We start from the raw sequence: 27045 nt of genomic DNA on the forward strand, positions 1-27045 counted from the left end.
TTTTATGAAGGTGACATTTATGAAAATGTTATTTAAAGTAAAGCTTCACCTTCAGAAAATGCATAAACCATATACAGGTCCACATTAAACATGTATTCCAGTAACCCTTACCTCCCCAATCCAGAGCCCACTTGATTTAAGTCCCTGATGTATTACTTCTGGTGGTCTGGCACACTGGTAGTCCTCCACAATATTGCCCCCTGTGCTGGAAGTGTCCAAATGTGTGGGAAGTGGGGTGGGGCTTTATTTCTCTACAGGAAGTGGAGGCGTGGCTCTGTTTCTCTACAGGAAGTGGGGGTGGGTCTTTTGCTCTCTACAGGAAGTGGGGGTAGGGCTTTGTCTCTACAGGAAGTGGGGGTAGGGCTTTGTCTCTCGACAGGAAGTGGGGGTGGGGCTTTTTTTCCACAGGAAGTGGAGGCAGGGCATTAATATGAAATAAGTGGGGGCAGGCTTTTTTTACAGAAAGTGGAGGCAAGGCATTGTTACTATAAAATAAGTGGGGGGGCAGGGCTTTGTTTATGGGAAGTGGGGGCAGGGCATTGTTACTATAAAATAAGTGGGGGCAAGGCTTTGTTTACGGGAAGTGGAGGCGGGGCATTGTTTATCAAAAAGAAGTGGGGTTGGGTTTTGTTTATTGGAAGTTTAGGGTAGGGCTTTGTCTGTCTACAGGTGCAATATAGAGGCTTTATCTCTCTACAGTAAGTGGGGCTGGAGCTTTAATCTTCTATATGAGGTAGAGCAGAGCTTTGTTTCACTAAATTAGGTGGGGCGGGGCTTTGTTTCTCTAGAGGAAGTGAGGATGGGGTTTGTCTCTGCTCCACTCACAAGTCTGTCATGCAAGCATAGTAAACAGGTGGACTTTTCTTACAAGCATTTGACAATGGTAAGAGCAATGCATGCTGGTAAAAGAAATAATGTTTCAGCACTTATAGTGCTGGCAGAATGCTGTTCAAAATAGAACCATACATTCAAAACGAGTGGATGGCAAGTTGCTGAGCTTGAGAATCAAAATAGTTATTGGACATATCAGACTGGTATCTTCACCAAAAGCAAATTTTAACTTGCTCTGGGGGATGAGACCCCCTCCCCATGTCTGACTACTTAGTTGCTATAGTGCCTATCGACTGCAGCTTCTACGTGGTAAAATTAGTGGAGTGTGAGTTATCTCTGAACCCAGCCATGGCAGCAGAGTTTTAGAGTTTCAGCTATGTACGCCAACTTTGCATAAAACCAAAACCTAAAAGTTCTTCCATCTGACCTTCTCTGCAAAATTTGCCCCTAGGCCCCCTGCATATTCTTCGGATGTATGGGCCCTTGTAGCATTCCAGATCTTGTTAAGACGTACATGTTTGCCCTTTCATGTAATAATGCCCCCTTCCTGTAATAATGTTCCCCATCGTGGGCTCTTTCCTGGTGTAATGCCCCCATTCTGATCTTCTTACAGTAATAATGTCCCCATCCTGGTAAAATGTCTCCATCCTAGGCCCCATTCTGGTATAATGTCACCCATCTGTGGTCCATTTCATTAATACATGTACCATATCTTGGTATAATGTGCCCCATCCTGGGTTTCTACCAATAATAATGCTCTTCTCCAACAATTCTAAAAAAAAATAAACGATTCTACTCACCTTCCCCCGCCCCCAAGATGTGCGGCATCCTCTTCCGTAGCCAGCAGCTGACTTGCACACCGACATTGGCAGGAAGCCTCTGATTGGCTGGCTGAGTGTATTGCAGTACGGTGACCCTGCGGGTATCTGCGCCGCAATGCATTACAGCTGAATGTGCGTCCGCGGTATAACATACAAGAGATCACTGCACAGTTACAGATAATGACTTACTGCTGTTGTTCTTTCTGATGGAATCATTCACTTTTCTCGTCTTTTCCATCCGACATGACGACTTCATCCAGTCAGGACTCGGCTGCAGAGATTACAACAAAGACACATTTGATTTCACTCATTTCCAGCCCCATCACCGTCTATTCCCAACCTGCACAAAGTCCTCATCCTGCTGATACCCCAATACTGAGCCACTGCTGCCCTATGTGTCCCTCTTACTGCCCCTGATTCCCCAATACTGAGCTGCTGCTGCCGTATGTGACCCTATTACTGCACCTGATTCCCCAATACTGAGCCGCTGCTGCCGTATGTGTCACTATTACTGCACCTGATACCCCAATACTGAGCCGCTGCTGCCGTATGTGTCCCTATTACTGCCCCTGATACCCCAATACTGAGCCGCTGCTGCTGTATGTGTCCCTATTACTGCACCTGATACCCCAATACTGAGCCGCTGCTGCCGTATGTGACCCTATTACTGCCCCTGATACCCCAATACTGAGCCGCTGCTGCCGTATGTGACCCTATTACTGCCCCTGATACCCCAATACTGAGCCGCTGCTGCCGTATGTGTCTCTATTACTGTACCTGATACCCCAATACTGAGCTGCTGCTGTCGTATGTGACCCTATTACTGCCCCTGATACCCCAATACTGAGCCGCTGCTGCCGTATGTGTCTCTATTACTGCACCTGATACCCCAATACTGAGCCGCTGCTGCCGTATGTGTCTCTATTACTGCACCTGATACCCTAATACTGAGCCGCTGCTGCCATATGTGTCCCTATTACTGCTCCTGATACCCCAATACTGAGCCGCTGCTGCTGTATGTGTCCCTATTACTGCTCCTGATACCCCAATACTGAGCCGCTGCTGCCATATGTGCCCCTATACTGCACCTGATACCCCAATACTGAGCCGCTGCTGCCCTATGTGTCCCAATTACTGCCCCTGATTCCCCAATACTGAGCCGCTGCTGCCGTATGTGACCCTATTACTGCCCCTGATACCCCAATACTGAGCAGCTGCTGCCGTATGTGTCCCTATTACTGCCCCTGATACCCCCATACTGAGCCGCTGCTGCCGTATGTGTCCCTATTACTGCACCCGATACCCCAATACTGAGCCGCTGCTGCCATATGTGTCCCTATTACTGCCCCTGATACCCCAATACTGAGCCGCTGCTGCCATATGTGTCTCTATTACTGCACCTGATACCCCAATACTGAGCCGCTGCTGCCATATGTGTCCCTATTACTGCTCCTGATACCCCAATACTGAGCCGCTGCTGCCATATGTGCCCCTATACTGCACCTGATACCCCAATACTGAGCCGCTGCTGCCGTGTGTCCCTATTACTGCCCCTGATACCCCAATACTGAGTCGCTGCTGCCATATGTGTCCCTATTACTGCACCTGATACCCCAATACTGAGCCGCTGCTGCCGTATGTCCCTATTACTGCACCTGATACCCCAATACTGAGCCGCTGCTGCCGTATGTCCCTATTACTGCACCTGATACCCCAATACTGAGCCGCTGCTGCCATATGTGTCTCTATTACTGCCCAGGCCACCCCAATACTGAGCTGCTGCTGCCGTATGTGACCCTATTACTGCCTGATACCCCAATACTGAGCCGCTGCTGCCGTATGTGTCACTATTACTGCACCTGATACCCCAATACTGAGCCGCTGCTGCCGTATGTGTTCGTATTACTGCACCTGATACCCCAATATTGAGCCACTGCTGCCGTATGTGCCCCTATACTGCACCTGATAACTCAATACTGAGCCGCTGCTGCCGTATGTGTCACTATTACTGCACCTGATACCCCAATACTAAGCCGCTGCTGCCGTATGTGTCCCTATTACTGCACCTGATACCCCAATACTGAGCCGCTGCTGCCGTATGTGTCCCTATTACTGCCCTTGATAGCCCAATACTGAGCCGCTGCTGCCATATGTGTCCCTATTACTGCTCCTGATACCCCAATACTGAGCCGCTGCTGCCGTATGTGCCCCTATACTGCACCTGATACCCCAATACTGAGCCGCTGCTGCCGTATGTGTCCCTATTACTGCTCCTGATACCCCAATACTGAGCCGCTGCTGCCATATGTGTCCCTAATACTGCACCTGATACCCCAATACTGAGCCGCTGCTGCCGTATGTGTCCCTATTACTGCCCAGGCCACTCCAATACTGAGCCGCTGCTGCCGTATGTGTCCCTATTACTGCACTTGATACCCCAATATTGAGCCGCTGCTGCCGTATGTGCCCCTATACTGCACCTGATACCCCAATACTGAGCCGCTGCTGCCGTATGTGTCACTATTACTGCACCTGATACCCCAATACTGAGCCACTGCTGCCGTATGTGTCCCTATTACTGCACCTGATACCCCAATACTGAGCCGCTGCTGCCGTATGTGTCCCCATTTCTGGCCCTGATACCCCAATACTGAGCCGCTGCTGCCATATGTGTCCCTATTACTGCTCCTGATACCCCAATACTGAGCCGCTGCTGCCATATGTGCCCCTATACTGCACCTGATACCCCAATACTGAGCCGCTGCTGCCATATGTGTCTCTATTACTGCCCAGGCCACAACAATACTGAGCCGCTGCTGCCGTATGTGTCCCTATTACTGCACCTGATACCCCAATACTGAGCCGCTGCTGCCGTATGTGTCCCTATTACTGCCCCTGATACCCCAATACTGAGCCACTGTTGCCGTATGTGTCCCTATTACTGCACCTGACACCCCAATACTGAGCCGCTGCTGCCATGTGTCCCTATTACTGCACCTGATACCCCAATACTGAGCCTCTGCTGCCGTATGTGTCCCTATTACTGCTCCTGATACCCCAATACTGAGTCGTTCCTGCCATATGTGTCCCTATTACTGCACCTGATACCCCAATACTGAGCCGCTGCTGCCGTATGTGTCCCTATTACTGCCCAGGCCACCCCAATACTGAGCTGCTGCTGCCGTATGTGTCCCTATTACTGCCCAGGACACCCCAATACTGAGCCGCTGCTGCCGTATGTGACCCTATTACTGCCCCTGATACCCCAATACTGAGTCGCTGCTGCCATATGTGTCCCTATTACTGCCCCTGATACCCCAATACTGAGCCGCTGCTGCCATATGTGTCCCTATTACTGCACCTGATACCCCAATACTGAGCCGCTGCTGCCGTATGTGTCCCTATTACTGCACCTGATACCCCAATACTGAGCCGCTGCTGCCGTATGTGTCCCTATTACTGCACCTGATACCCCAATACTGAGCCGCTGCTGCCGTAAGTGTCCCTATTACTGCACCTGATACCCCAATACTGAGCAGCTGCTGCCGTATGTGTCCCTATTACTGCCCCTGATACCCCAATAATGAACCGCTGCTGCTGTATGTGTCCCTATTACTGCCCCGGATACCCCAATACTGAGCCGCTGCTGCCGTATGTGACCCTATTACTGCCCCCGATACCCCAATACTGAGCAGCTGCTGCCGTATGTGTCCCTATTACTGCACCTGATACCCCAATAATGAGCCGCTGCTGCCGTATGTGTCCCTATTACTGCCCCTGATACCCCAATACTGAGCCGCTGCTGCCACATGTGTCCCTATTACTGCACCTGATACCCCAATACTGAGCCGCTGCTACCGTATGTGTCCCTATTACTGCACCTGATACCCCAATACTGAGCAGCTGCTGCCGTATGTGTCCCTATTACTGCCCCTGATACCCCAATACTGAGCCGCTGCTGCCGTATGTGTCCCTATTACTGCATCTGATACCCCAATACTGAGCCACTGCTGCCGTATGTGTCCCTATTACTGCACCTAATACCCCAATACTGAGCCGCTGCTGCCGTATATGACCCTATTACTCCCCCGGATACCCCAATACTGAGCCGGTGCTGCCATATGTGTTCCTATTACTGCACCTGATACCCCAATACTGAGCCGCTGCTGCTGTATGTGTCCCTATTACTGCCCTGGATACCCCAATACTGAGCCGCTGCTGCCGTATGTGACCCTATTACTGCCCCGGATACCCCAATACTGAGCAGCTGCTGCCATATGTGTCCCTATTACTGCCCCTGATACCCCAATACTGAGCCGCTGCTGCCATATGTGTCCCTATTACTGCCGCGGATACCCCAATACTGAGCCGCTGCTGCCGTATGTGTCCCTATTACTGGCCCTGATACCCCAATACTGAGCCGCTGCTGCCGTATGTGCCCCTATATTGTACCTGCTATATGGTACAATACCAGTGCTCATCTCACTGTGCTACATAATAGTGCCCACCACTGTGCCCCCACATAATAATGCCCATTGTGCACCTTACAAAGTAAAATGCCTCCTTTGTGAACTCCGAGATGGTAAAATTGCCCCCTACAAAATATTAATGTGTATGTGTCCCCATTACTGCACCTGCTGTTTGTTTCTCTGTGCCCTCTAAATGGTAAAACAACTCTATATAATATAGTAATGCCATGTGCAAGTGCCCTAGAAAACAGTGCCCACATTTTGTCCCCTAGAAAGTAGTATTGCCCTGTGTGCACCTTTGACAGTCACAGTAACCTGTGTGCACCTATAACAATAGTACTTCTTAAGTGCCCACTTAACATTTAATAGTGTCCCATGTTATGATCCTTAGTGGTTGAGGATCACAAATTACTCCAGCTAAGTAACAAACATAGGACAAGCTCTAGGGAGGTGGCAAACTGGACTGACTGCAAATCTGAACCTATCCAAACACACTAGAAGTAGCCGGTGAACGTGCCTAAAAATCCTAGACGTCTCGAGCCAGCCTGAGGAACTAACTACCCCTAGAGAGAAAGAAAGACCTCTCTTGCCTCCAGAGAAATAATCCCCAAAGATATAGAAGCCCCCAACAAATAATAACGGTGAGGTAAGAGGAAGGCACATACACAGGGGTGAAAGCAGATTCAGCAAATGAGGCCCACTAATACTAGATAGCAGAAAATAGAAAAGGGAATCTATGCGGTCAGTAAAAAACCCTTACAAAATATCCACTCTGAGATTTCAAGAACCCCCACACCAACTAACGGTGTGGGGGGAGAAACTCAGTCCCCTAGAGCAACCAGCAAGCGAGGAAATCACATTTTAGCGAGCTGGACTAAAAACATAATGAACGTTGATAATCAAAAAATGATCAATCAAAAACTTAGCTTGTCTTGGAGAGACTGGGAGCAAGGTAGACACAAGGAATCTGAAGAGCACTGAATACATTGATAGCAGGCAAGGAACTGAGTATCCAGGTGAGCTAAATAGGAAACCAACCAAGGATAACGAACCAGCTGATGCTGCAACCTGCAGAAAGACAACACTACACAGTACCGCTTGTGACCACTAGAGGGAGCCCAAAAATAGAGTTCACAACAGTCCCAAGTCCCCCCATATACAACTCCCCTATACACATTATGGTGGGCCCACAGCTCCCCTTTACACAGTATGATGGGCCCACAGGTCCACTCTACACAGTATGGTGGGCCCACGGCTCCCCTATACACAGAATGGTGGGCTCACAGCTCCCCTATACACAGTATGATGGGCCCACAGCTCCATTATACACAGTATGATGGGCCCACAGCTCCACTCTGCACAGCATGGTGGGTCCACAGCTCCTCTATGCACAGTATGATGGGTCCAAAGCTCCACTATCCACAGTATGATGGGCCCACAGCTCTCCTATACACAGTATGATGGGCCCACAGCTCTACTATACAAAGTATTATGGGCCCGCAGCTCCCGTATACACAGTAGGGTGGGCCAACAGCTCCACTATACATAGTATGGTGGGCCCACAGCTCCCCAATTCACAGTATGATTGGCTCACTGCTCCCCTATATACAGTATGATGGGCCCACAGCTCCCCTATACACAGAATGATTGACCCACAGCTCCCCTATATACAGTATGGTGGGCCCAGAGCTCCCCTATTACACAGTATGACCTCCCCACTGCTCAATCACAACACAGTAGAACGGTACTCACATTAACCCCCACACTGTATAATGGCTCACACAGTAGCCTCCACACTGTATGATGTGTAACACCCCAGGTTCCTGGTTGTCACAGTAGCATTGCTTTCCTCACGAGGAGAGTGATGTCACACTTGGAAGCAGGCGAAGATCTCTTCTATCAGGTAGCACAAACATGCAACATGTTCACAATCCAGGCCAGAAGGGGGAGCTCTGATCCAGTTTATGAATGGCTCCCCTATATATATTCTGGCTAGAGGGGAAGTTAGTGAGTACTAGTCTGTCAGGAGGACAGAGAAGAGAGCAGTCAGACAGTGAGTGTCAGAAGGACTGAAGGGGCCGTGTAGCCAGAGGTGCTGCAGCTCCTGGGGAAAGAGAATACAGAAGGAAAGAACAGATTGTAGAGAGCGTGCAGGAGATCGAAGCACAGGAGAGTGACAACTGGGGAGGATAGCTGTGACTGGGCTACCTCCCTGCAGAGCACAGATTCTTGGCAGCGGGAAGACCGAGGTTGTGTTGGACTCTAGAAGGCACAGCAGAAACCGTCAGGACAGCTGGACTACATGTAACCTGTCCGCCCCAACACCCAGGAGTCACAGTGACGTATAGAGCCCGGGTCGTGATAGAGACCCTGTAATATGGGTTAGTGTCCCACCTTTATGGAGGACAGAGAGAACTCTGATGACCTTGACAGAAGCCACAGGCAGCAAGGGACTACACAAAAGCGCTAGCAGGAAGGCTTTCATCTCCACCTGGTAAAGGGGACTCTGAACTTGCTTCCAAGCCGGCCGGACCCTGCCTGTACCTGTTATCTGGTGCCCTGGACTGTGGATATCTGAAGTCTTCAGTAAACCAGGTAAAGAGGCTGCAAACCTGTGTCCTCAGTTCTTTACTGCACCATTCTCCATCCTCTTCTATACACTGGGAGCCCTGGGGACCTACTTCACCTGTGGAAAGTTATACCATCTTAGCTGCCATAAACATCACCCCAGAGGACCCCTTTAAGCAGCGTAGGTTCCCATTGACCGAATACCACAGGTGGCGTCACAAACACAAACTTCATTCCAAACCCCTTTAAGGACATTCCCTTTAACTTGGGCGCCCAGGGCCACAGACTGGGTCGCTGCCACCGTGACATCGCAGAGCAGTAGTGCAGGGAGATCATGTCTCCTTACTATGATGGTGTGCTGCGCTTGCTGATATAGTTAAGCATAGTGATAGCTCTGGGTGGGCCCCTCCGAGTGCGGGGGGCTGGGGCGACCTCACCCTCTGTCCCCCACTCCATGGTAGCTATGCTTCTGGGCAGAGTTGTGTGTATGTGTTTGTGTGCACTGTCGGGGACACCATACTGTATGTGGAGGGACTGGGTGAGGACACTATACTGTACAGAGAGCACTGTGGGGGCCATGAAAAAGGTGCCATACTGCGTGTGAACACTAATGGCCCTTGCTAGTAGTATATTTCTGTGTGGGTGCATATGAAGGACTGGGCGAGCGTAGGGTACAGGCTCAGTGTGAAATAAACATTTACAGTAAGGTACTTTTCTTTTTCAAATTTGGGAGGTTTACATATAATTGTTACTGCTGTGAGGTGAAACGTTGCACAACTCTTTTTAAAAAAGTCCATCCATATAAACCTCATTAGTCTCAGCGCCGCCCCCTGCTGGAGGGGAAAAGGTTTTTACTGCGCCTCTGAAAATGTGCTTACAGCTCTGCATATTTAATTTCCCAGAGGAGGATTGCACGGCGAATAAGCCTCCTTACCTTGACAAGCCAGAGATGGTATGTCACTCTCCATAAGGAGAAACGATACCCCTTAGACCCCAGTCCAGAGCCTCTCACCTAGCCAAATCAGTTCTCATGCTTCGCACTGACGAGGGCCAACAGCCCGAAACACCGTGTCTGCGAATTGAGATACTGATTTGGCTTTTATCCCAAGTCATATTGCACGACTCATTAAAGGGTTGATTGTGACTTGTAGGATCGCTATTTCCAAAAGGTGGCGCTATAGAGTTAAGTCCTCTTTTTCTCAGAAGAGGCAATTTGCATACTTTCAGCTCTGCGCTGTCATCTGCTCGGTGCCTCAAAGATCTCTCCACTGCCATCTACTGGAAAATATCGTATATTGCACGGCTTGTTTTCTTTTTAACATCTTTACTGCCATCTAGTGGACAAAATTATGTGTTACACGGCTTGTTTCCCATTTGTAGCTCTTTCACTGCCATCTGGTGGACAGAGGTGATTACTGCAGTCATATTCAGCCCAGTTCCGGCCTCCATTCGTCGGTCGCACATCCGCTTCCGTTTCGGATCCTTGGCGCAGACTGAGCGCTGCAGGTAAGTGAGGAAACGCTGCTAGGCTTGGTCCTTGCAGAATGTTTTATGAATTGCTACCTAGAAATATCAGAATCATTTGATTTCTAATTGAGTAATGAACAAAACTTGGCAAAATAAACGCTGCGACTTTGCCACACTGCTGTGTAGAGTACTTCGGTCGAGTTTGACGTCATGCTTTGTGTGCTGACATCATGGTGGCTGGGATCTCTGTTGCATGTTCTGCTGTCACCAGCGCTGTGCCCCCTGAGTGACCTGAAACTGTAGGATGGCGGAGAGGTAGCAGAGCTGGGTGTGTACTGTGCCCTGTGACAGGCGTCTTGGGTGTACAAACATGGCGGATTTCAGTAGGCCCCTGGTTGCCATGGCAACGCCACCAGCACCCTGTAATTGTGTCAGAAGGGACCTTTCCCCACCATTTCCAACCCCTTAACTTGTTTTCACTGGACACCCCCTGTAACAGAGACAGTAGTAGTACCTCCTCTTCTGTAACGTGACCGCTGCAGCCAATCACTAGTTGCAGAGATGACCAATATCGCATTGTTAGTGATTGGCTGCAGTGGTCACATGTGCATCCGAGCTGCAGGTGAGGCCTATACCCGGTCAGTGGGATGACGCAATACTATGTGGTTATATTGAACTAATTCCCTGCCCGTTGCCTCCCGCCAGATTGCGGCCGTTATCTCCCAGCATGCCTTTCCTCCACGGCTTTCGGAGGATAATATTTGAATACCAACCTCTGGTCGACGAGATCCTGGGCGCGGTGGGCATCCATGACCCCGAGCAAACGGAGGTGGCACCGAGCGCTAGCAGGTAAGAGGTCTTAACTTTATGTCTGTTTGGGGTGGTATTGGGGAGACATATTTCCGGTGCACGTCACACTTCCTGTCCTGCTTGTCCTCAGCTTCCTGACGTCTCAGAACGACAAGGTTCTTGCCCTGACCGAGCTGCTGGAGAGACATTCCCAGTCTGCGTTCTACCGCGAGGGGATCAGTTACTCCCTCCTGAAGGTGGCGGAGCTGGGGCTGCTCCCTGCCGCCGAGATCCTCCTCCAGTGCGGCGCAGACCTCTGCTTTGAGGGTAAATATCTACGTGAACACTTTCTATTAATTTAATGATTCTTAGATATTTAATTTGGCTTTACCATATATTGGTCCCTGGTTGGCACCTACTATGGCGGCCACCGGGCAGCTCACCCACCTGGACTCCTGCATGTGAGAAGGAATGGATGTATCAAAACTAGAAATCTCGCAATTCTCACATCGGCCACTGGGGCTTTTTAAGACTAACTTCCTGCTGTTTCAGGAAACAACACCTGTCCATGATCAGACTCTGACCCCATTTTGTTGTGTTATCAGCTATGCATAGAGGTGTTACCTGTCATTGTAATCCTGCCTCTGATGATACGGAGCCTGCTGATAACTCTTCCGGAAAGGACGGGAAATATGAGTCTAAAAAAACCCTAGTGGCCAATGTGAAAATTGTCAGATTTCTGTAGGTGAAAATAATGCATTTCCTCCATTGTTTTGCGTTCGTTTTTCCAGCGTTCATTGCGCAGCTCAGATGACTTGGTCATTTGATTCTCCAGGTCACTACAGTTACTGAGAAATTTTTTTTGCTCGGTGAGCTGGAGTTTTTATTGGTTCAATTTTGGGGTACCCACAATGTTTTGATTTTTTTTTTTTTGTGGTTCTGATAGAAAAATGGCATTTTTTGGGGGTAGGGAAATTCTGTAATTTATGTGGAAACCTTTCAGCACCCCCGCAGGGAAGATGAGACATTACATAGATCTTGAACTGAGTTCTATGGCAACTGTGTATGAGCCGTTTTCTAGGGTCCTCCGGAGTGAGAGATTCTTCTTGTAGCCGCCTGTCCTGGATAATAGATGGGGGTCCTGATCTTAAGATCTAAAAGGACCTTTCTGATTCGAGTTCTGATTTTGGCAGATCCGGTGACCTATTACACGCCTCTCCACATCGCTGTCCTCCGGAACCAGCCCGACATGGTGGAGCTCCTGGTGCAGAGTGGGGCGGATATTAACAAGAGGGACAGGGTGAGACGCGTCCTCCCGCTAGCCAGCCATTGCTATAATTGTCTGATATTACAGGGGTATACCCATCTGTGGTGTCCCCCTCCCCCCACCATTACTAGTTGAGTAGATCTCATATCTCTGCTTTATGTCCTTTGGTCCAGATTCATGAAAGTAGCCCCCTGGACTTGGCCAGCGAGGAGCTGGAGCGGCTGCCATGTCTGCAGCGACTTCTTGACCTCGGAGCTGATGTGAATGCGGCAGACAAGAACGGTCAGTGACTGGTGCGGGTAATATGGCGCCGATATTGGCAGACTAAGTAGCATCGCCTCCCTATTTCCTGTCGCAGCTGCTTGGAAATGGACAATCCCTTTAAATTCGGCCCTGTGTGTCTCTGTCATCTTATTTCTTGCTTATTTTTTTTTGGGATTGTGGCAGGTAAGACGGCGCTGCTCCATGCACTCGCCAGCAGCGACGGCGTCCAGATCCACAACACTGAAAATGTCCGGCTGCTGCTGGAAGGAGGTGAGAAACCCCCAAAGTCTGTGAGGGGCAAGAAATGACACCTGGGGGCAGCTAGTAATTCCCGGATGTGAGAATGTGGCCCCTGGGTATATTAGTGACCTTTGGATTTGATGATGTAGTCCTGGATGACACTTAGCGGCTGCATCGGGAAATGTTGTGCACCTCTGCTTGCTGTCTGTGAATGGAAACCTTCTTGCTTTCATCCAGAGGCTTCAAGTCCTGAGTTTGCAGCCTAATGGAGCTTCAGGAGAAAACGCACAGATGCTCGGGGGGCCCATGGAGCTTCAGGAGAGAACGCACAGATTTTTGGGGGGCGCATGGAGCTTCAGGAGAGAACGCACAGATTTTTGGGGGGCGCATGGAGCTTCAGGAGAGAACACACAGATACTCGGGACCCATGGAGCTTCAGGAGAGAACGCACAGATACTCGGGGGGGGGGGCCATGGAGCTTCAGGAGAGAACGCAGATTTTTTGGGGGCGCATGGAGCTTCAGGAGAGAACACACAGATACTCGGGGCCCATGGAGCTTCAGGAGAGAATGCACAGATGCTCGGGGGGCCCATGGAGCTTCAGAAGAGAATGCACAGATGCTCGGGGGGCCCATGGAGCTTCAGGAGAGAATGCACAGATGCTCGGGGGGCACATGGAGCTTCAGGAGAGAACGCACAGATACTCAGGGCCCAGGGAGCTTCAGGAGAGAACGCACAGATACTCGGGGGGCCCATGGAGCTTCAGGAGAGAATGCACAGATGCTCGGGGGGCACATGGAGCTTCAGGAGAGAACGCACAGATACTCAGGGCCCATGGAGCTTCAGGAGAGAACGCACAGATACTCGGGGGGCCCATGGAGCTTCAGGAGAGAACGCACAGATACTCAGGGCCCATGGAGCTTCAGGAGAGAACGCACAGATGCTTGGGGAGCCCATGACCAGGACAGGTTTCCATTCACTGACAGCAAGCAGAAATGTTGTAAGCTGTAAGGAACCGAAGTGACACTTTCTAAGCTTCTTGTGTAATGAGACTCCTTGGAGTTCCCCCATTGTCATCCATGAGATCCAGGCAGCCAACGGTTCGTATTACCCCAATTGGGTAATCCTGAGTTAATAGAGGGGGTCTCATCTTCAGGACCCTCCTCTCTTGTTCTAGAGGACCAAGCTTGTCCTTGGATATTGAGTTTAGTGGGACTAGTGTAATACTTCATATCTCCTGTGGGGGCGCTGCAGGGAAATCTAACACTGCTGATTTTGTTACCACAGTTCGTCGGGGGTCTCAGCAAGTCTATTAGGGGGGTGTTCAGCAGCTGCATTTAGTGGTGGATTGTGGCCGCTGCGTTACCCCCACTTTTTACCTTCCAGGTGCTGATGTGAAGGCCATGACCAAGGACTGTGACACCGTGTTTTCCAGCATCATCTTCCTCCTGGGGGAGACTGTGGGGTCCGATAAGGAGGAGGCAAAGCTCATTAACCGCTTTGTCTTCCGGGTCAGCCAGCTGCTGATGGCCCACGGCGCGGACCCCAGCGAGTGCCCGTCCCACGAGTCCCTCACTCACACCTGCCTGAAGAGCTTCAAGCTCCACTTCCCCCTCCTGCATTTCCTTCTGGAGTCTGGGGCGGCGTACAACTGCTCCCAGCACGGCGCCTCCTGCTGGTCCGGCTTTCATATTGTGTTTGACAGGCTCTGCACTTACCTGGGCGGCTGCGGGGACTGCGACTCTGCGGACCTGTTCAACAAGGCCGAGGGTGTCCTGGAACTGATGGTGGCCCAGGCGCCCCAGATTTCCCTGCCCAGGAACTTTGACATAAACACGTCGGGCTGCGGCGGCCATGCTGACAGAGTGACCGCCCTGCACCAGTCCCTGAAGCTGCTGGAGCAGTCGCCCCCCACCCTGAAGCATCTGTGCAGGGTCTACATCCGCCAGAGGCTCAGGCCTTGGCCCGTGGATGTCAAAGTCAAGTCCTTGCCCCTTCCAGACCGGCTCAAACTCTACCTCCTCGTCCACCCCATGGCCTCCTGTGAGGACGAGTGATGGACCCCCGGGGCGTAGAGAAGACTCTGCTTTATGTATTCAGGTATAAACCAATCCCACCGCAGCCGTGCAGAGGTCCCGTCCCCTCCTTGGAAGGCGATCTGGTCCATTGGGGCACAGACCCCCATATTAATGTCTGCATGCTTCCCCGTCCTCATCCGATGGGGGGATGGGGTATTGAGTCTAATAAAGGGCTGTGCGGGACACAGTAGAGGGGAGACTATTTAAAAGGAAAGAATAAAGGGGCTCTCCGCTGCTCAGGAGGTGACTGACAGGCGTCTCCTAACATGGCGGCAGCCGCAGAGACCCTCCAAGTCTCTATATAAAGGCTGGTCTGTAGGAGGCCTTAAAGGGGTAATGCAGCTGTGCTCACTGATGTCTGACACTGTCCTGGCCAGTGATGGCGCTGCTCGCCGTCCAGTGTGGTAGAGCTGGAGGACCCCTTTACAGCAGAAGTCTAAACTGTGCTTCTCCAACTGCTCGGTTACTTCCACCTCCAGTATGTCTGCTGGTTGCACTGGTAAATAAACATGGATGCCCTCACCGGCACTCTCCTTAAGCATTAAAGTAATTTTTTTGGTCTAAAAATAATTTCTGCAATTCAGTCCCATAAAGAATTCTGCAGCTTCTGTGTTGCACATTGATTGGCTGTAGAAGGAGTTAACTAAGAATCCATCAGTGAGCTAGTTTTCATTGGAGAGTTTATACCTCGCCTTCAATCCTTATCCTCCTGATTTAGGACCAAGATAGCTCAGCTCAAGTTTGATGTGGTCATAAATTAGGGGTCTGACACTTGGCACCCCCCATTATCAGCCGCACGTTGATGGGATCTGTTCTTTGCCCACTTGTTAGGGATTATATGTGATATTCCTACCATTGTTGCACTATTCTCACCGGCCGCCGTCTAGGGCCGTTACCAGCATCACATCTGCAACCGGTCAGCTCGCTGGATGGAGTGGAGGTGACTCCTGTGGAAGCCTATGAGGCTCTGAATGGGACTTTCTTACCTTTCCTTAAAAAAATGATCTCCGCTCCACCCACTGTGCGATCACAAATTGTCACGCGACGCCGGAGCAGCGCTGCAAACGGTAGAAGACGGCGACCAGTGACTGCTGCACACATGATCCCCCAACAAGGGGGAAAAAAAAAAAAATCACCAGTGTGGGGCTTTGAAGAGCAATGGTCCTACTGCCTACCTTAAAGGGGGTGTTTATGACCTGTCCTCAAAATCAGGTCCATGAGGGGGCTCAGACACATGGCACCCCCCTTGATCAGTTTGCAGCTTCTGCGGCTGCCAGATGTGCAGGTTAGAGACAGAGCAGGCACAGCGTCGCCATACGCCACATAGTGGGCGTTCTCTGGTACTGCAGCTCAGCTCCCATTAATTTCAAAAGGAGCGGAGGTTCTGTACCAGAGGACACTGTTCACATCAGGCTGGAGCTGTAAGCAGGTGCTCGATCTGATATCCTAAGGATTGGTGATCAATCTACAGCCTGAACAACCCCTTTAATATATTCTATTAGCAGATCGAGGGGGCGGGGGTCTCTGAAATCCTCTCCTTAAAGGGGATGTCCAACAATGAAAGTTTATTTTTTGTCAGTCCATGCTTAAAAAATATATACCATATATATTATACACATTTTCCTGTCGGACAAAACCCTTTAGGTCAGAGTCGAGATCTGACGTCGGGGTACAGCCGGATGTGCAAGGTTTAGGGGAAAAAAAGTTTACAAAAGAAAAAAATAATTTATTATATTCAAAATGTGTCACTCACTTCACACCGGGACCAGATCCTCATACAACATCAGTATCTGACGACATGCAATGCACCACACGTACCAGCCAGCACGACCAGCTCACCCCCGGGAGGAGCCACAGGACGGCCGCTGGGTCACACATTAATGAGCTGATTATATAAAATGACAACCAGTTCCTACAGTAAAAGGGGCAGCCTGAGAAAAACATGGCCGCCTTTGGCCAAAAACCACCACAGACTGGTATAGCAATACTACTCCCAGCCTTTGGACAACAGTGGCGCTGTGGGTTGAAGGAAAATTAGTTTTTTGTAATCCTGGACCGCTCCTAGACAAAAAATAAATGAAATGGTGACCTCCAGCTTGTAGTTGCCGGGTTCACTAACTTTCTTAATCACACGATAACACATTTTTGTTTTTTGGCAATTGCTAACAACCTGCCCCTACCATGGACGTTCACAAAAAGAGAGATCTGTTCTAGGGTTTTCTCATGCTGCTGAGTGAATTCATTGTGCTGTGGGACTCGGGGTTAAAGAACATGTGCCCCAATAGGGCCCATAATGGTGGTCACCCAACTTTCCAGGACCCCTCAATGGACGATCTGCTTTGCTGAAAATCGGAGAGTGTGGGTGGGGGGGAAGTGTCAGGAATTACTTTAACAAACCTCAACATCTCTACATTTGTCAGCTTTAGGGCCATAATAAAGCAAATGAAGCATCTCGTGCACGCTTTGTGCCCTGGTCAGTCTACCTGGTGCATAGATTGGCGCATGCGCAGGGCATTGCCTCCAGTGTGGGCAGGGCAATCCTCACTCGCTCCCACCCCTGGGGACTGTGGGGTCTGCACGTTCCGCGCTTGCTCCCTCCCATTGGGACTGGTGCCTGCACGTTGCTCGCTCCCACCCATCGGGACTGTTGCCTGCACGTTGCTCGCTCCCGCCCATCGGGACTGGTGCCCGCGTGTTCCTCGCTCGCTCCCGCCCATCTGGACTGGTGCCCACATGTTTCTCGCTCACTCCCGCTTACCTGGACTGGTGCCCGCACGTTTCTCACTTGCTCCTGCCCATTGGGACTGATGCCTGCATGTTCCGCGCTCACTCGCCCATTAAGACTGGTGCTTGCACATTCCTCGTTCGCTCCCACCCATCAGGACTGGGGCCTGCACGTTCCGTGCTCGCTCCCGCCCAGCCCATGGACACAGGACCCGCACGTTCCTCACTCGCTCCCGCCCATCAGGACTAGTTTCAGTCTAAACACTCTGCGCATGCGCCATCTTTTAGCTCCACTATGCCAGGTGACAGACCACTGACAGCGAGACACACCCAGCGGACCCTTGACCCTTCTTTTACGCATGGAAGGGTTTGTGGTGCCTACAATTTATTGGATACAGCTTTAGAAGGGTCATAAATGGTAGGGGAGGGTTTATAGGGGGAGAGGTTCCCTGTAAGACACGGCTGGCTATGGTACTAATCTTGGGCATTTCTTTGCCCTCTTCATTTACAGGTTCACATTTTATGGACTTGGGCTATGTGCACACGTAGCGGATTTCCTGTGGATCCGCAGCGTTTTTTGCGGTGCAGAAACGCTGCAGATCCGCAATTTACAGTACAATGTAAATCAATGAGAACAAAAAAACGCTGTGCAGACGGTACGGAAAATTAGGTGTGGAAACGCTGCGGATTAAAAGAAGTAGCATGTCACTTCTTTTTTGCGGATCTGCGGCGTTTTTGTACCCATTCCATTATAGAAATCCGCAGCTGCGTTTTCTGCCAAGAGAGGCTGAATCTGCACCAGAAATTTCTAAGGCTAATCCGCAACGTGTGCACATAGCCTTAATGTTTTGTTTTAAAAGTTGTCGATGCCCATGAGCTGCCTCCACTCAGACATAATCTGCTACCTCTCAGCAGGGCACCGACGTCCTGATGCATGCTAACTACAGCTGACTTTTTGGCACAGCAGAACAGTGGAGAGGCCGTGGTGATAGCTATCTCATGGCGATGGAATAGACGTGGTAGATCTCCTCGGGGAAGTTCTCCTGCCTCTCCTGAGCTAGGACAGAGAGGCCCGCTTGTCTGATGAGGCGACGGACCAAGTCCAAGTCCCTGCAGACACTGCTGTCCACTTCATCCATGATGACGCCTTCCTGGGTCATGTTGTCCTTGATGACGATGATGCCGTTCGGTCTCAGACCGGCTTTACATCGTGTTAAGAAATCCACTAAGTGACTGTCGGTTAAGTGTCCTGCGGTAGAAGAGAGAGAGGAACACGCTGTAAGGACGACCCGAGACTGTCTGGTTCTAGGGACATGCCGCAACACTGACAGGCTGCTCCAGCCTAAATCATCTAGAGCAGTGTTTCCCAAACTCCAGTCCTCACGGACCCCACAGGTCATGTTTTCAGGATTTCCATAGTGTTGCACAGGTGAGACAAATCCTGATGCCTTGATGAAACTTCCACCACCTGTCCAATACTAAGGAAATCCTGAGAACATGACCTGTGGGGTCCATGAGGACTGGAGTTTGGGAAACACTGATCTAGCGTTTAATGAAAGGGAAATCGGGGTAAAGCTGCGTACATGAGTCCCCACAGTCTGTGCATGGACCATGAGGTCACCATCAGTTGTGGGTCTCAGATCCCAAACAGCTTAATATGTGCCCATTTGGCTGCAGGTTTAGCTCAGGAGCCCCTCGCCTGGTCTATGCGTCAGGGTCTGTTCTCGGACTGTAAACCGCGGTTGTGTGAAACTGGTCATGCCCTATGGCCTCACCTATCACCCACTGGATCCAGATGACGTCGTAGTGATTGGCCTCGGGGACGAAGTCTTGTAAGCCGCAGCAATAGTAGTCACCGATCCTTTTCCCGTCTTCCCCCAGGAAACTCTTTGCTTTGCTCAGGAACTCATCAGTGACGTCCACCATGTCGACGCTTTTGAAGAGCGGCAGCAGGAGGCGTTTGGTGATCCGCCCGATCCCGGCGCCGCAGTCTAAAGCGCAGGAGGTGCCGGTTTTGTGGGGACCGTCCTGTGTGACAGAAGACAGTCCAGAGATTAGGCGTTTCCTCCAGAAGGGAACACGTTATTCGTAGGGGTGGGGGGTCATTAACAATACGTGTTCCCAGATATTTCGGCATTATGTCAGGGGATGCACTACTGCTCCAACCATCAGATGGTCAATTCCTCCCTTTACCAGTGTCTTCTCCTTATAGATGACAACCAAAAGTAAAGATTTATCAAAGCAAGGAAACCGTCCCCAATAGTCACCAGACTCCTGCTCTGATTTATCAAAGGCAACCATGAAAAGTTTCTGGGGGCAACAGATCCAAACTTTGTGAACAAACTTGGACGTGATCAAAAAATGTTTGGACCCTAGACTGGCAGCCATGTCCGTGGTCCATTCCCACCAGGCCAGAGTCCTGCAAACCTCCTACTTGTTATCCCCGATGTCTTTTTTGATTAGCAGGCTTGGCACAACATCATGCCTACGATGACAGGACGCCTACGGTGACAGGAAGCCAGGCCTGCTGGAAAGTAGGAGGGGATTCCCAGGGCTGTTGTATGGTGGGCAAGGACTACTGATGTGGCGGCTGGAGCAGGGTCCTGTGATGGGACTCTAGTGAATACACCCAGAGGGAATCTTGTAATGCAAAATGGCCCGCTTCTAGAAGGAAACATCCTTCTCAATTTTGGGCACTATTAAAGGGGTTGCCCACTACTGGACCACCGCAGCTTAATTGAGGTCATCCTCCAGGAACAGAGACGACGAAGCGGGAGGTGACTATCCATTATATTCGTTTTACCTGGGGTTGTAAATTGTTTAACCAGGGGGTTGTTCACTGCTCAACCTTCCCATCTTGCATCATACACCTACAGCACTGGTGGCTGGGCAGAGATGGTGCTCCTGACCCACACGCAGCAGGTGTCCTCTTCTTTGGCAGGGCCTAGTAGACAATGGGGCCTTCATGAAGAAACTTACTGGCACCCAGTACTCACATTAATGGGGGCAATGGAGTTAAGAGGAAGCCCCCATCCCTCGGCCTAACTGGACAGATGATGTGGTCGCTGCTGACTTTGGCATCTGATGGGTTAAAATGGCATAGCTCCACTCTAACTCCAATCCAAACCATGAAATTCCTAAGATGCCTTGGTCCATAGCACCTAATGGATTAATCAGATGTGGTTAAAGCAGCGGGCAGATAAAATGATTTCTTGGAAGCCAGGAGCCTAATGAAGAACATCAGGTCCGCCATCTTTAGGCGGAGCTGAAAGAAGAGGCGTGGCAGTGGGCGGGGCTTAACGGAGGAAGGCGGCTTTCATCCGCAGCCCTGCCGAACGCTGGTGTGAAACTACCCTTAGGCAATGTAAACACTGGCTATGTCCCTAAGGGGTTAAAGGGAACCTGTCACCCCCAAAATCGATGAGGAGGTAAGCCCACCAGCATCAGGGGCTTATCTACAGCATTCTGTAATGCTGTAGATAAGCCCCCGATGTTACCTAAAAGAGGTTAGATTATACTCACCCAGGGGCAGTGCGCAGGGCCTCTCTGACCTTTCCGGCACCTGCGCACTGCAGTACTTTGCCCTCAACAGGGCAGACAAAGTATGCCTGCACCGGAGCCGCGGTGTGAAAACCAGAAGAGGACGTCATGGAATGAAGATGGGAGGCGCCGGAGCGGACCTGAGACACCCATCGGACCGGACTGCCCCTGGGTGGGTGAATATATTATCATTACAGAATGCTGTAGATAAGCCCCTGATGACTGTGAGCTTACCTCACCAGCCATTTTGGGGGTGACAGGTTCCCTTTAAGCAGTTACATTGGAGGTTATAAAAGTGTGTGTGAGATATATATATATATATATATATATTATTCTTGTCTTCTGCTTCTTGGTAAATCTATTACATCTGAGCTGGAGATTTAACCCCCAAGCCCTCGTGTCGCTCCTCTGTGCCAGCTCTTGTCGCTGCTGATCCGGATTTCCCAGCTCCGCACGCGGCAGACTTATGGCTCTAATTATAGTGGTGGGATGAAGAGATTTCCCCAGGACCTCTCGGGATACTCACTCGCAGGAATCTCTGCAGGAACTTTTTGGAGCCATTGATATCAATACTGGATATATGGCCGTATCCCCCCAGCATGCCGTCCACCGTGGGGGGGACATTTTTCCAGTATTTCTCCGCTTTACAGTAAAACTGCGATTCATCTTCTACTAGGTCGGTGGCCATGATGGAAATAGCTAAAAAGATGGAAATTGAAACGTTAAATTAATGCGAAAGTAAAAAAAAATAACAAAAGAGGATACCGTAAAAAAACCGGTAGGGTGGGAGGAAGGTTGAAGGGAAGAGAGGAGATAGAAGGGAGGGAAGCGACAAAAGGTAGGGGCGACAGATGACAAAAGGAAAGGCGACGGAACGAAGGGGGCGGGAGGCGACGGAACGAAGGGGGCGGGAGGCGACGGAACGAAGGGGGCGGGAGGCGACGGAACGAAGGGGGCGGGAGGCGACGGAACGAAGGGGGCGGGAGGCGACGGAACGAAGGGGGCAACGGAATGGATAAAAAGTGAAAGGAAGAACAAAAAAGCGTAAGAAACAATAGGAAAGAAGGGAAAAAAAGAACAATGACAACATAATCAATACACATGATGAAAGTATCCAAATTCTAAAGAGAAATGATAAAACAAAAAATAAGAATATAGAAATAAAGAAGGAAAATGAAAAGTAAATAAATATTTAGCAAACGTTGAATTTACAACAAAGAGGTGAAATGACTTATTTCCACATCTTCCTAGAGATCGGTGTCCAGCTCTCCTCCTCTGCCTTCCTGGGTGACCCGCAGCCGCCCGCTGTGTGTGTACCATGTGACTGGGGTGACAGCGGGGTCCTGGGCACGGCCGGGGTAGCTGTATTTGGTGCCTTTCCCCGGCCTCCGTCCGTCCGTGCAGCTTTTCGCACCGAGCTTTGTCACGGATTGGATTTCACTACAGACTGGTGCGCTGCAGAGAGTGGACGGTGACCGCTTGTTATGGAGGACGCCGGCGGTGCCAGGGAACGGCGCCTCTATTTTTAAGATTTGCCAGATTAACCCATTTGCTACCAGCCACGTAGCTCATGAGCGACATACAGCGACGTCATGAGGACCGGGGAGTGAATCTGCCGTGACCTTATCAGGAGCGGCCCCGGGGCCACATCTGTTCGAGCACCCTATAGTCTTGAAAGCTCACTAAAAATAGTGATCCCCTCGCAGCTCCGCGGTCACACATACCGCCCATGTTACATGTCCAAGAATAACAGCGGGTGCCAGCCAGAAAAAGAAAAAGCATATGGAGAAGACAATCTCTGGACTGAAAATAGAATATACCTAGTAGAAAAAAGGCAATCGCTTAGATAACAATTCCTTACATTTATAAAGGCTTAATGTGGTATCAGGAATAAATCCCCCGATTGCTCCTGGGGACGAGGTTTATATCCGGCGGCTCTTTGGGGGTTTTGATCTAAGAGACACCATATAAGACTTAGAATGTGCCCTGTACCCTCTGAACTAGAAGACCCACAAGGGTCGGGCGCCAAGGGTTTGCACAAAGGAGGGGTTAGCCTACTGGGCACAAACCTCAGAGACTGTAAGAAGGGTCTCATAGGGGCTGTATAAAGGGGTGTACAAAATGGTAAATGCTCATCAAATGGGTGCACCTTCACCTAGTGATTTCAAGGCAGCCAAACCCCCCCCCCCCCCCCCCCCCCCGGTCACTACTATCTATGGGGATCATTCAATCTAGCCAATGCTCTGGAATTGATCAGGGGGTCCTTAGTCATCCTTAGTCATTGAGGGGGTCCTTAGTCATCCTTAGTCATTGAGGCAGGCATATTTTGGGGGGATATCACTATATGGGGCAGATATGGGGCAAGGATAATCAGGGGGAGGAAGATATAATCGGGGGGAGACATCACTGTATAGGGGCAAGTATAATCAGGCGGAGACATCACTGTATAGGGGTAGGAATAATCAGGGGGAGAAATCACTATGGGGCAGGTATAATCGGGGAGACATCACAGTATAGGGGCAGGTATAATCAGGGGGAGATAGCCCTGTATGGGGGGCAAGATATAATTGGGGGTATCATTGTATAGGAGCAGGTATAATTGGGGGAGGGGAGATATCACTGTATAGGGGCAGGTATAATCAGGGGGAGACATCACTGTATAGGGGCAGGTATAATCAGGGGGAGACATCACTGTATAGGGGCAGGTATAATCAGGGGGAGACATCACTGTATAGGGGCAGGTATAATCAGGGGGAGACATCACTGTATAGGGGCAGGTATAATCAGGAGGAGACATCACTGTATAGGGGCAGGTATAATCAGGGGGAGATAGCACTGTATGGGGGGCAGATATAATTGGGGGTATCATTGTATAGGAGCAGGTATAATTGGGGGAGGGGAGATATCACTGTATAGGGGCTTGTATAATCAGAGGGGAGATAGCACTGTATGGGGGGGCAGATATAATTGGGGGTATCATTGTATAGGAGCAGGTATAATTGGGGGAGGGGAGATATCACTGTATGGGGCAGGTATAGCTGCACAGGGACAAGTATAATCAGGGGAGGTAGATACTGCTGTATGGGGGAAGTTATCACTGTATGGGGCAGACATGTCATTACTCGGGCAGGCTCTGGCTCTGCTCCCAGTGACTGTGGTTATGTGACTGTTCGCAGCCGGCTATGACGCTGTGCTCGGTGTTCACCACTGTCTCTCCTTCCCCCGCACATTACACGCCCCACACGCCCGATACTCACTGACTGCCCGCCAGGACACGGCGCCGCCGGCTACAGCCACCGCTCGGTGCTAGAGGGCGCATGTGGACGACAAGTCCAGCACGTTTCCGGCCTGACAGTACGCTAGCCAATCAGTAGAGAGCAAAGCGAATTCAACCAATCACCATGAAAATAGTCTCACACCGACTAACCAATGACCACCGTGATCCTGCTGGATAGACAGCTCCTATAGCCAATCAGATCGCCGCCGGCAACTGATGTCCTTATATAAATGCAGTCTACTGGCCTGGCTGTGTCAGTGTCTGCCGGGATGATCCCCTCCCCGGTGACTCTGCGGGCACACGTGCATTATACTGTTATTATGCGACAGTCAGTAGTCAATAAGAGTCATTGAGCCGTCACCCCTTGATTCTGACCGGTCATTATTGTCTTTTCTGGTCATAATGTTGTGAATCCACTTTGTAATGCGCTAACAATCAAATAAACAACAGCCACAAGATTTCATGGATTTTTTTTACATATTCGTCATTTTTTGCAGACTTTGCCCCATTTTTTTCCCCCAATTTTTTTTCCCCAGTGGTGGGGTTCAGGCTGGTGAAAAATTCTAGCAGTAGGTATCGAAAACTTTCAGGGCGCGCCCCATCGCGAGGGCCTGAATTGGGGCTCCCCAAGGATGGCATTAACCTATCAAGTTCCTGCTTTTGCATCCTAGGGGTGGCAGAGGGTCTCCCCTCCCCCCATTTAACCATTTAGTTCGCTGTTCACCACAGTATATAAGGGGTTAAACAGCTGTGATCTGAGGCAGGTGTTTGCTGTGTAAAACTGCCTGCACCCATTTGCAATTGGGTTTTATGAGGCATTTTGCACAGTATGGCGCCTATAGAACGTTTGTTTCCCCGCTCGTTTTACGTTGACGTAGTCGGTGGTTATAAAGTTGATTAGAACTAGCCAGGCGCAGTCAGACGTCATAGCGAACTCACTAACTCATTCTCAGTTAACTCATTCTGCAGTCAGCAATAAAAAGTGCAACACACAGGCTACAGAAGGCAAATGGTGCAAGATTTATTTTAAGGAAAACCAATTGCAAAAATGATTTTTAGTCCCAAATATACGCATTAAAGTAAAAAAAAAAAAGCCCCAAGAGGTGAGGGGCTCCCCGTCAGGCGCAGCCAGATGAGGTGTCCACGGGACCACTGGTTCCTCTGGTGTGCAAGAGCTGCGCGGAGAGGTGAGAGCCCCCATGTGTGTCTTATGTCGTGGTCTTGCGGCGATTGTATATAGCCAATACTAAATTTCCCTTTAAGACGGATTTATAATATTAGGGAATTGCACGGCAAGCAATTCTCTTCTGTAACAATATATCTAGGAAAATTCCCCGATCCTAACCTGCAAGCACTGGCACCAAAACCTGCGGATGAATTGTATTCTGTGACCTCCCGTCCTCCTTGGGGCTGACGCTTTACATTATATTAGGAAATTGCTCAACATGCAATTCCATCCATGTAATACCGCAGCGTCAATCTGTAATACTGGCTATGGCTGGTGATGAATAGGACTTGTGTATACAGCCGCTTAGTGCCAGAAATGGTGTAACCTGAAGCCAGTAATGCAGTGCTGGGACTGGGAGTACTCGCATTTAACCCCTTACATGCCAATATACACTAACTTGTACCACTTTAAATGGCTCTTTACTTATGGGGAAGTGACTTGGCCCTTACTTAGGGCCCTCAAATTAGAGGGATTGGCTGTTGCGGCAATTGTGGTCCTACCTGGTCAGCCCTGGTTGCACCTGAAGACAGCGACACTATAAATGGCACCTGATGGGTGACTGTACAGGTTTTCCATCCGGATCCAGGGGTTTCAGGAATTGCTATTCAGGCATTTTCCCAGTACCTTAGTATATTTGCACAAAGCACGACCCTACAGTTTCATTGGGCCATATTTGCCCCAAGCAAATTTCCAAAGTAAAGTGAGTCTTCCCTATACCTGGTCATTGTCCAAGAGCTGCAACCATGACAGCAGCATGAAACAATCACACCCCATAACCGACTGACTCACACCCACGGCAGAGAACGCACCTGAGCCAAAAGTGAAGCTGGACGGTACGAGAGAAGAGAGCACATAGACCGCTGGATACAGAAAATGTGGGTCACCATGATGCTCCATATGTTGCTGTCACTTAAAGGGGATTCTTTATCCCGGTATGTATGCAAACATATATTAGGATATTACAACTGACCGTGCCTGCATGTACAACCAGGTAGGCACTCTGGCACACTGGCATGGGTCCACATACCTAAACTAACCCAACACACATAGCCACCAAATCTCAGGCGGTATGAATATGCTTCCACCACAGGGGGCGCTAGTGCAGAGGTCTCATCCAGGCCCTTTGCTCCTGAGGGACCTTTCCAAATGTGAACAGCAGCATTGCATACTTATATATACCGTGCAGAGCTCCGACACATCATTCCTCGCAAGGCGTAGGGCCGAGGTTTTCACATTAAATGGTAACTAAACTTTTTCATTTTTTTCATCTATTATATCTCTTTTTCACTACTATTGATTGGTGGGAATACGATCTTTGAAACCAATGGCAGAAGCAATCAAGCACTAGTACGGCGGTGTACCGGCACAATAGAAAGTCTGTGGGTCTTATTAAAATTACATTGCAAAACTGTTTAAAGGGGCTTTAGAAGTTTAGGACTAAATTGTCCAAAAAAGGTCAACTTGAAAGGGATTTCATAGGTTT

The 27045-nt window shown here is 50.1% G+C and overlaps 3 protein-coding genes across 7 annotated transcripts in view; 2 read left to right on the forward strand and 1 right to left on the reverse strand.

Annotated features, from left to right (window-relative positions):
* The first annotated feature begins 10074 nt into the window (after positions 1-10074).
* Positions 10075-15318, forward strand: ASB6 (ankyrin repeat and SOCS box containing 6). Its single transcript, XM_077284493.1, has 7 exons — positions 10075-10195; positions 10862-11005; positions 11097-11272; positions 12139-12245; positions 12386-12494; positions 12660-12746; positions 14102-15318. Exons 2-7 carry the CDS (start codon positions 10884-10886, stop codon positions 14770-14772), a joined length of 1272 nt encoding a protein of 423 aa, XP_077140608.1. The 5' UTR covers positions 10075-10195; positions 10862-10883; the 3' UTR covers positions 14773-15318.
* Positions 15319-16498: 1180 nt separating this feature from the next.
* Positions 16499-24469, reverse strand: NTMT1 (N-terminal Xaa-Pro-Lys N-methyltransferase 1). 3 transcript variants are annotated; one of them, XM_077284495.1, is made up of 4 exons: positions 24315-24469; positions 21584-21756; positions 19293-19545; positions 16499-18766 (listed from the first exon to the last, which is right to left on the reverse strand). In XM_077284495.1, the coding sequence occupies exons 2-4, from the start codon at positions 21743-21745 to the stop codon at positions 18510-18512; spliced, it is 672 nt and encodes a 223-aa protein (XP_077140610.1). In that variant the 5' UTR covers positions 21746-21756; positions 24315-24469; the 3' UTR covers positions 16499-18509. The 3 variants fall into 3 exon arrangements, with proteins under 3 accessions (XP_077140610.1, XP_077140612.1, XP_077140611.1); XM_077284497.1 differs by lacking the exon at positions 24315-24469 and adding an exon at positions 22919-23131; XM_077284496.1 differs by lacking the exon at positions 24315-24469 and adding an exon at positions 22270-22691.
* Positions 24470-25185: 716 nt separating this feature from the next.
* The window catches only part of LOC143805309 (uncharacterized), a 72036-nt gene continuing 70176 nt past the window's right edge, over positions 25186-27045 (forward strand). For 2 of the 3 annotated variants that reach the window (XM_077284491.1, XM_077284492.1), the window contains exon 1: positions 25186-26494. The gene's annotated coding sequence lies outside the window, so the exon portion shown is untranslated. The remainder of the gene's footprint in view (positions 26495-27045) is intronic. The other variant, XM_077284490.1, reaches the window with a different exon arrangement.

The sequence above is a fragment of the Ranitomeya variabilis genome, chromosome 2, assembly GCF_051348905.1.
Source record: "Ranitomeya variabilis isolate aRanVar5 chromosome 2, aRanVar5.hap1, whole genome shotgun sequence".
In the NCBI taxonomy this organism is placed as follows: Eukaryota; Metazoa; Chordata; class Amphibia; order Anura; family Dendrobatidae; genus Ranitomeya; species Ranitomeya variabilis.

What these genes read in the sequence shown, in the direction of transcription:
- ASB6 (XM_077284493.1), top strand. Translation starts at nt 10,884, where the DNA reads ATGCCTTTCCTCCACGGCTTTCGGAGGATAATATTTGAATACCAACCT. An exon ending in GTGGCACCGAGCGCTAGCAG is followed by an intron (nt 11,006 to 11,096) that starts GTAAGAGGTCTT and finishes GCTTGTCCTCAG; the next exon opens with CTTCCTGACGTCTCAGAACG. An exon ending in ATATTAACAAGAGGGACAGG is followed by an intron (nt 12,246 to 12,385) that starts GTGAGACGCGTC and finishes CCTTTGGTCCAG; the next exon opens with ATTCATGAAAGTAGCCCCCT.
- NTMT1 (XM_077284495.1), bottom strand. Translation starts at nt 21,745, where the DNA reads ATGGCCACCGACCTAGTAGAAGATGAATCGCAGTTTTACTGTAAAGCG. An exon ending in TCCTGCAGAGATTCCTGCGA is followed by an intron (nt 19,546 to 21,583) that starts GTGAGTATCCCG and finishes TCTGTCACACAG; the next exon opens with GACGGTCCCCACAAAACCGG. An exon ending in CTGGATCCAGTGGGTGATAG is followed by an intron (nt 18,767 to 19,292) that starts GTGAGGCCATAG and finishes CTTCTACCGCAG; the next exon opens with GACACTTAACCGACAGTCAC.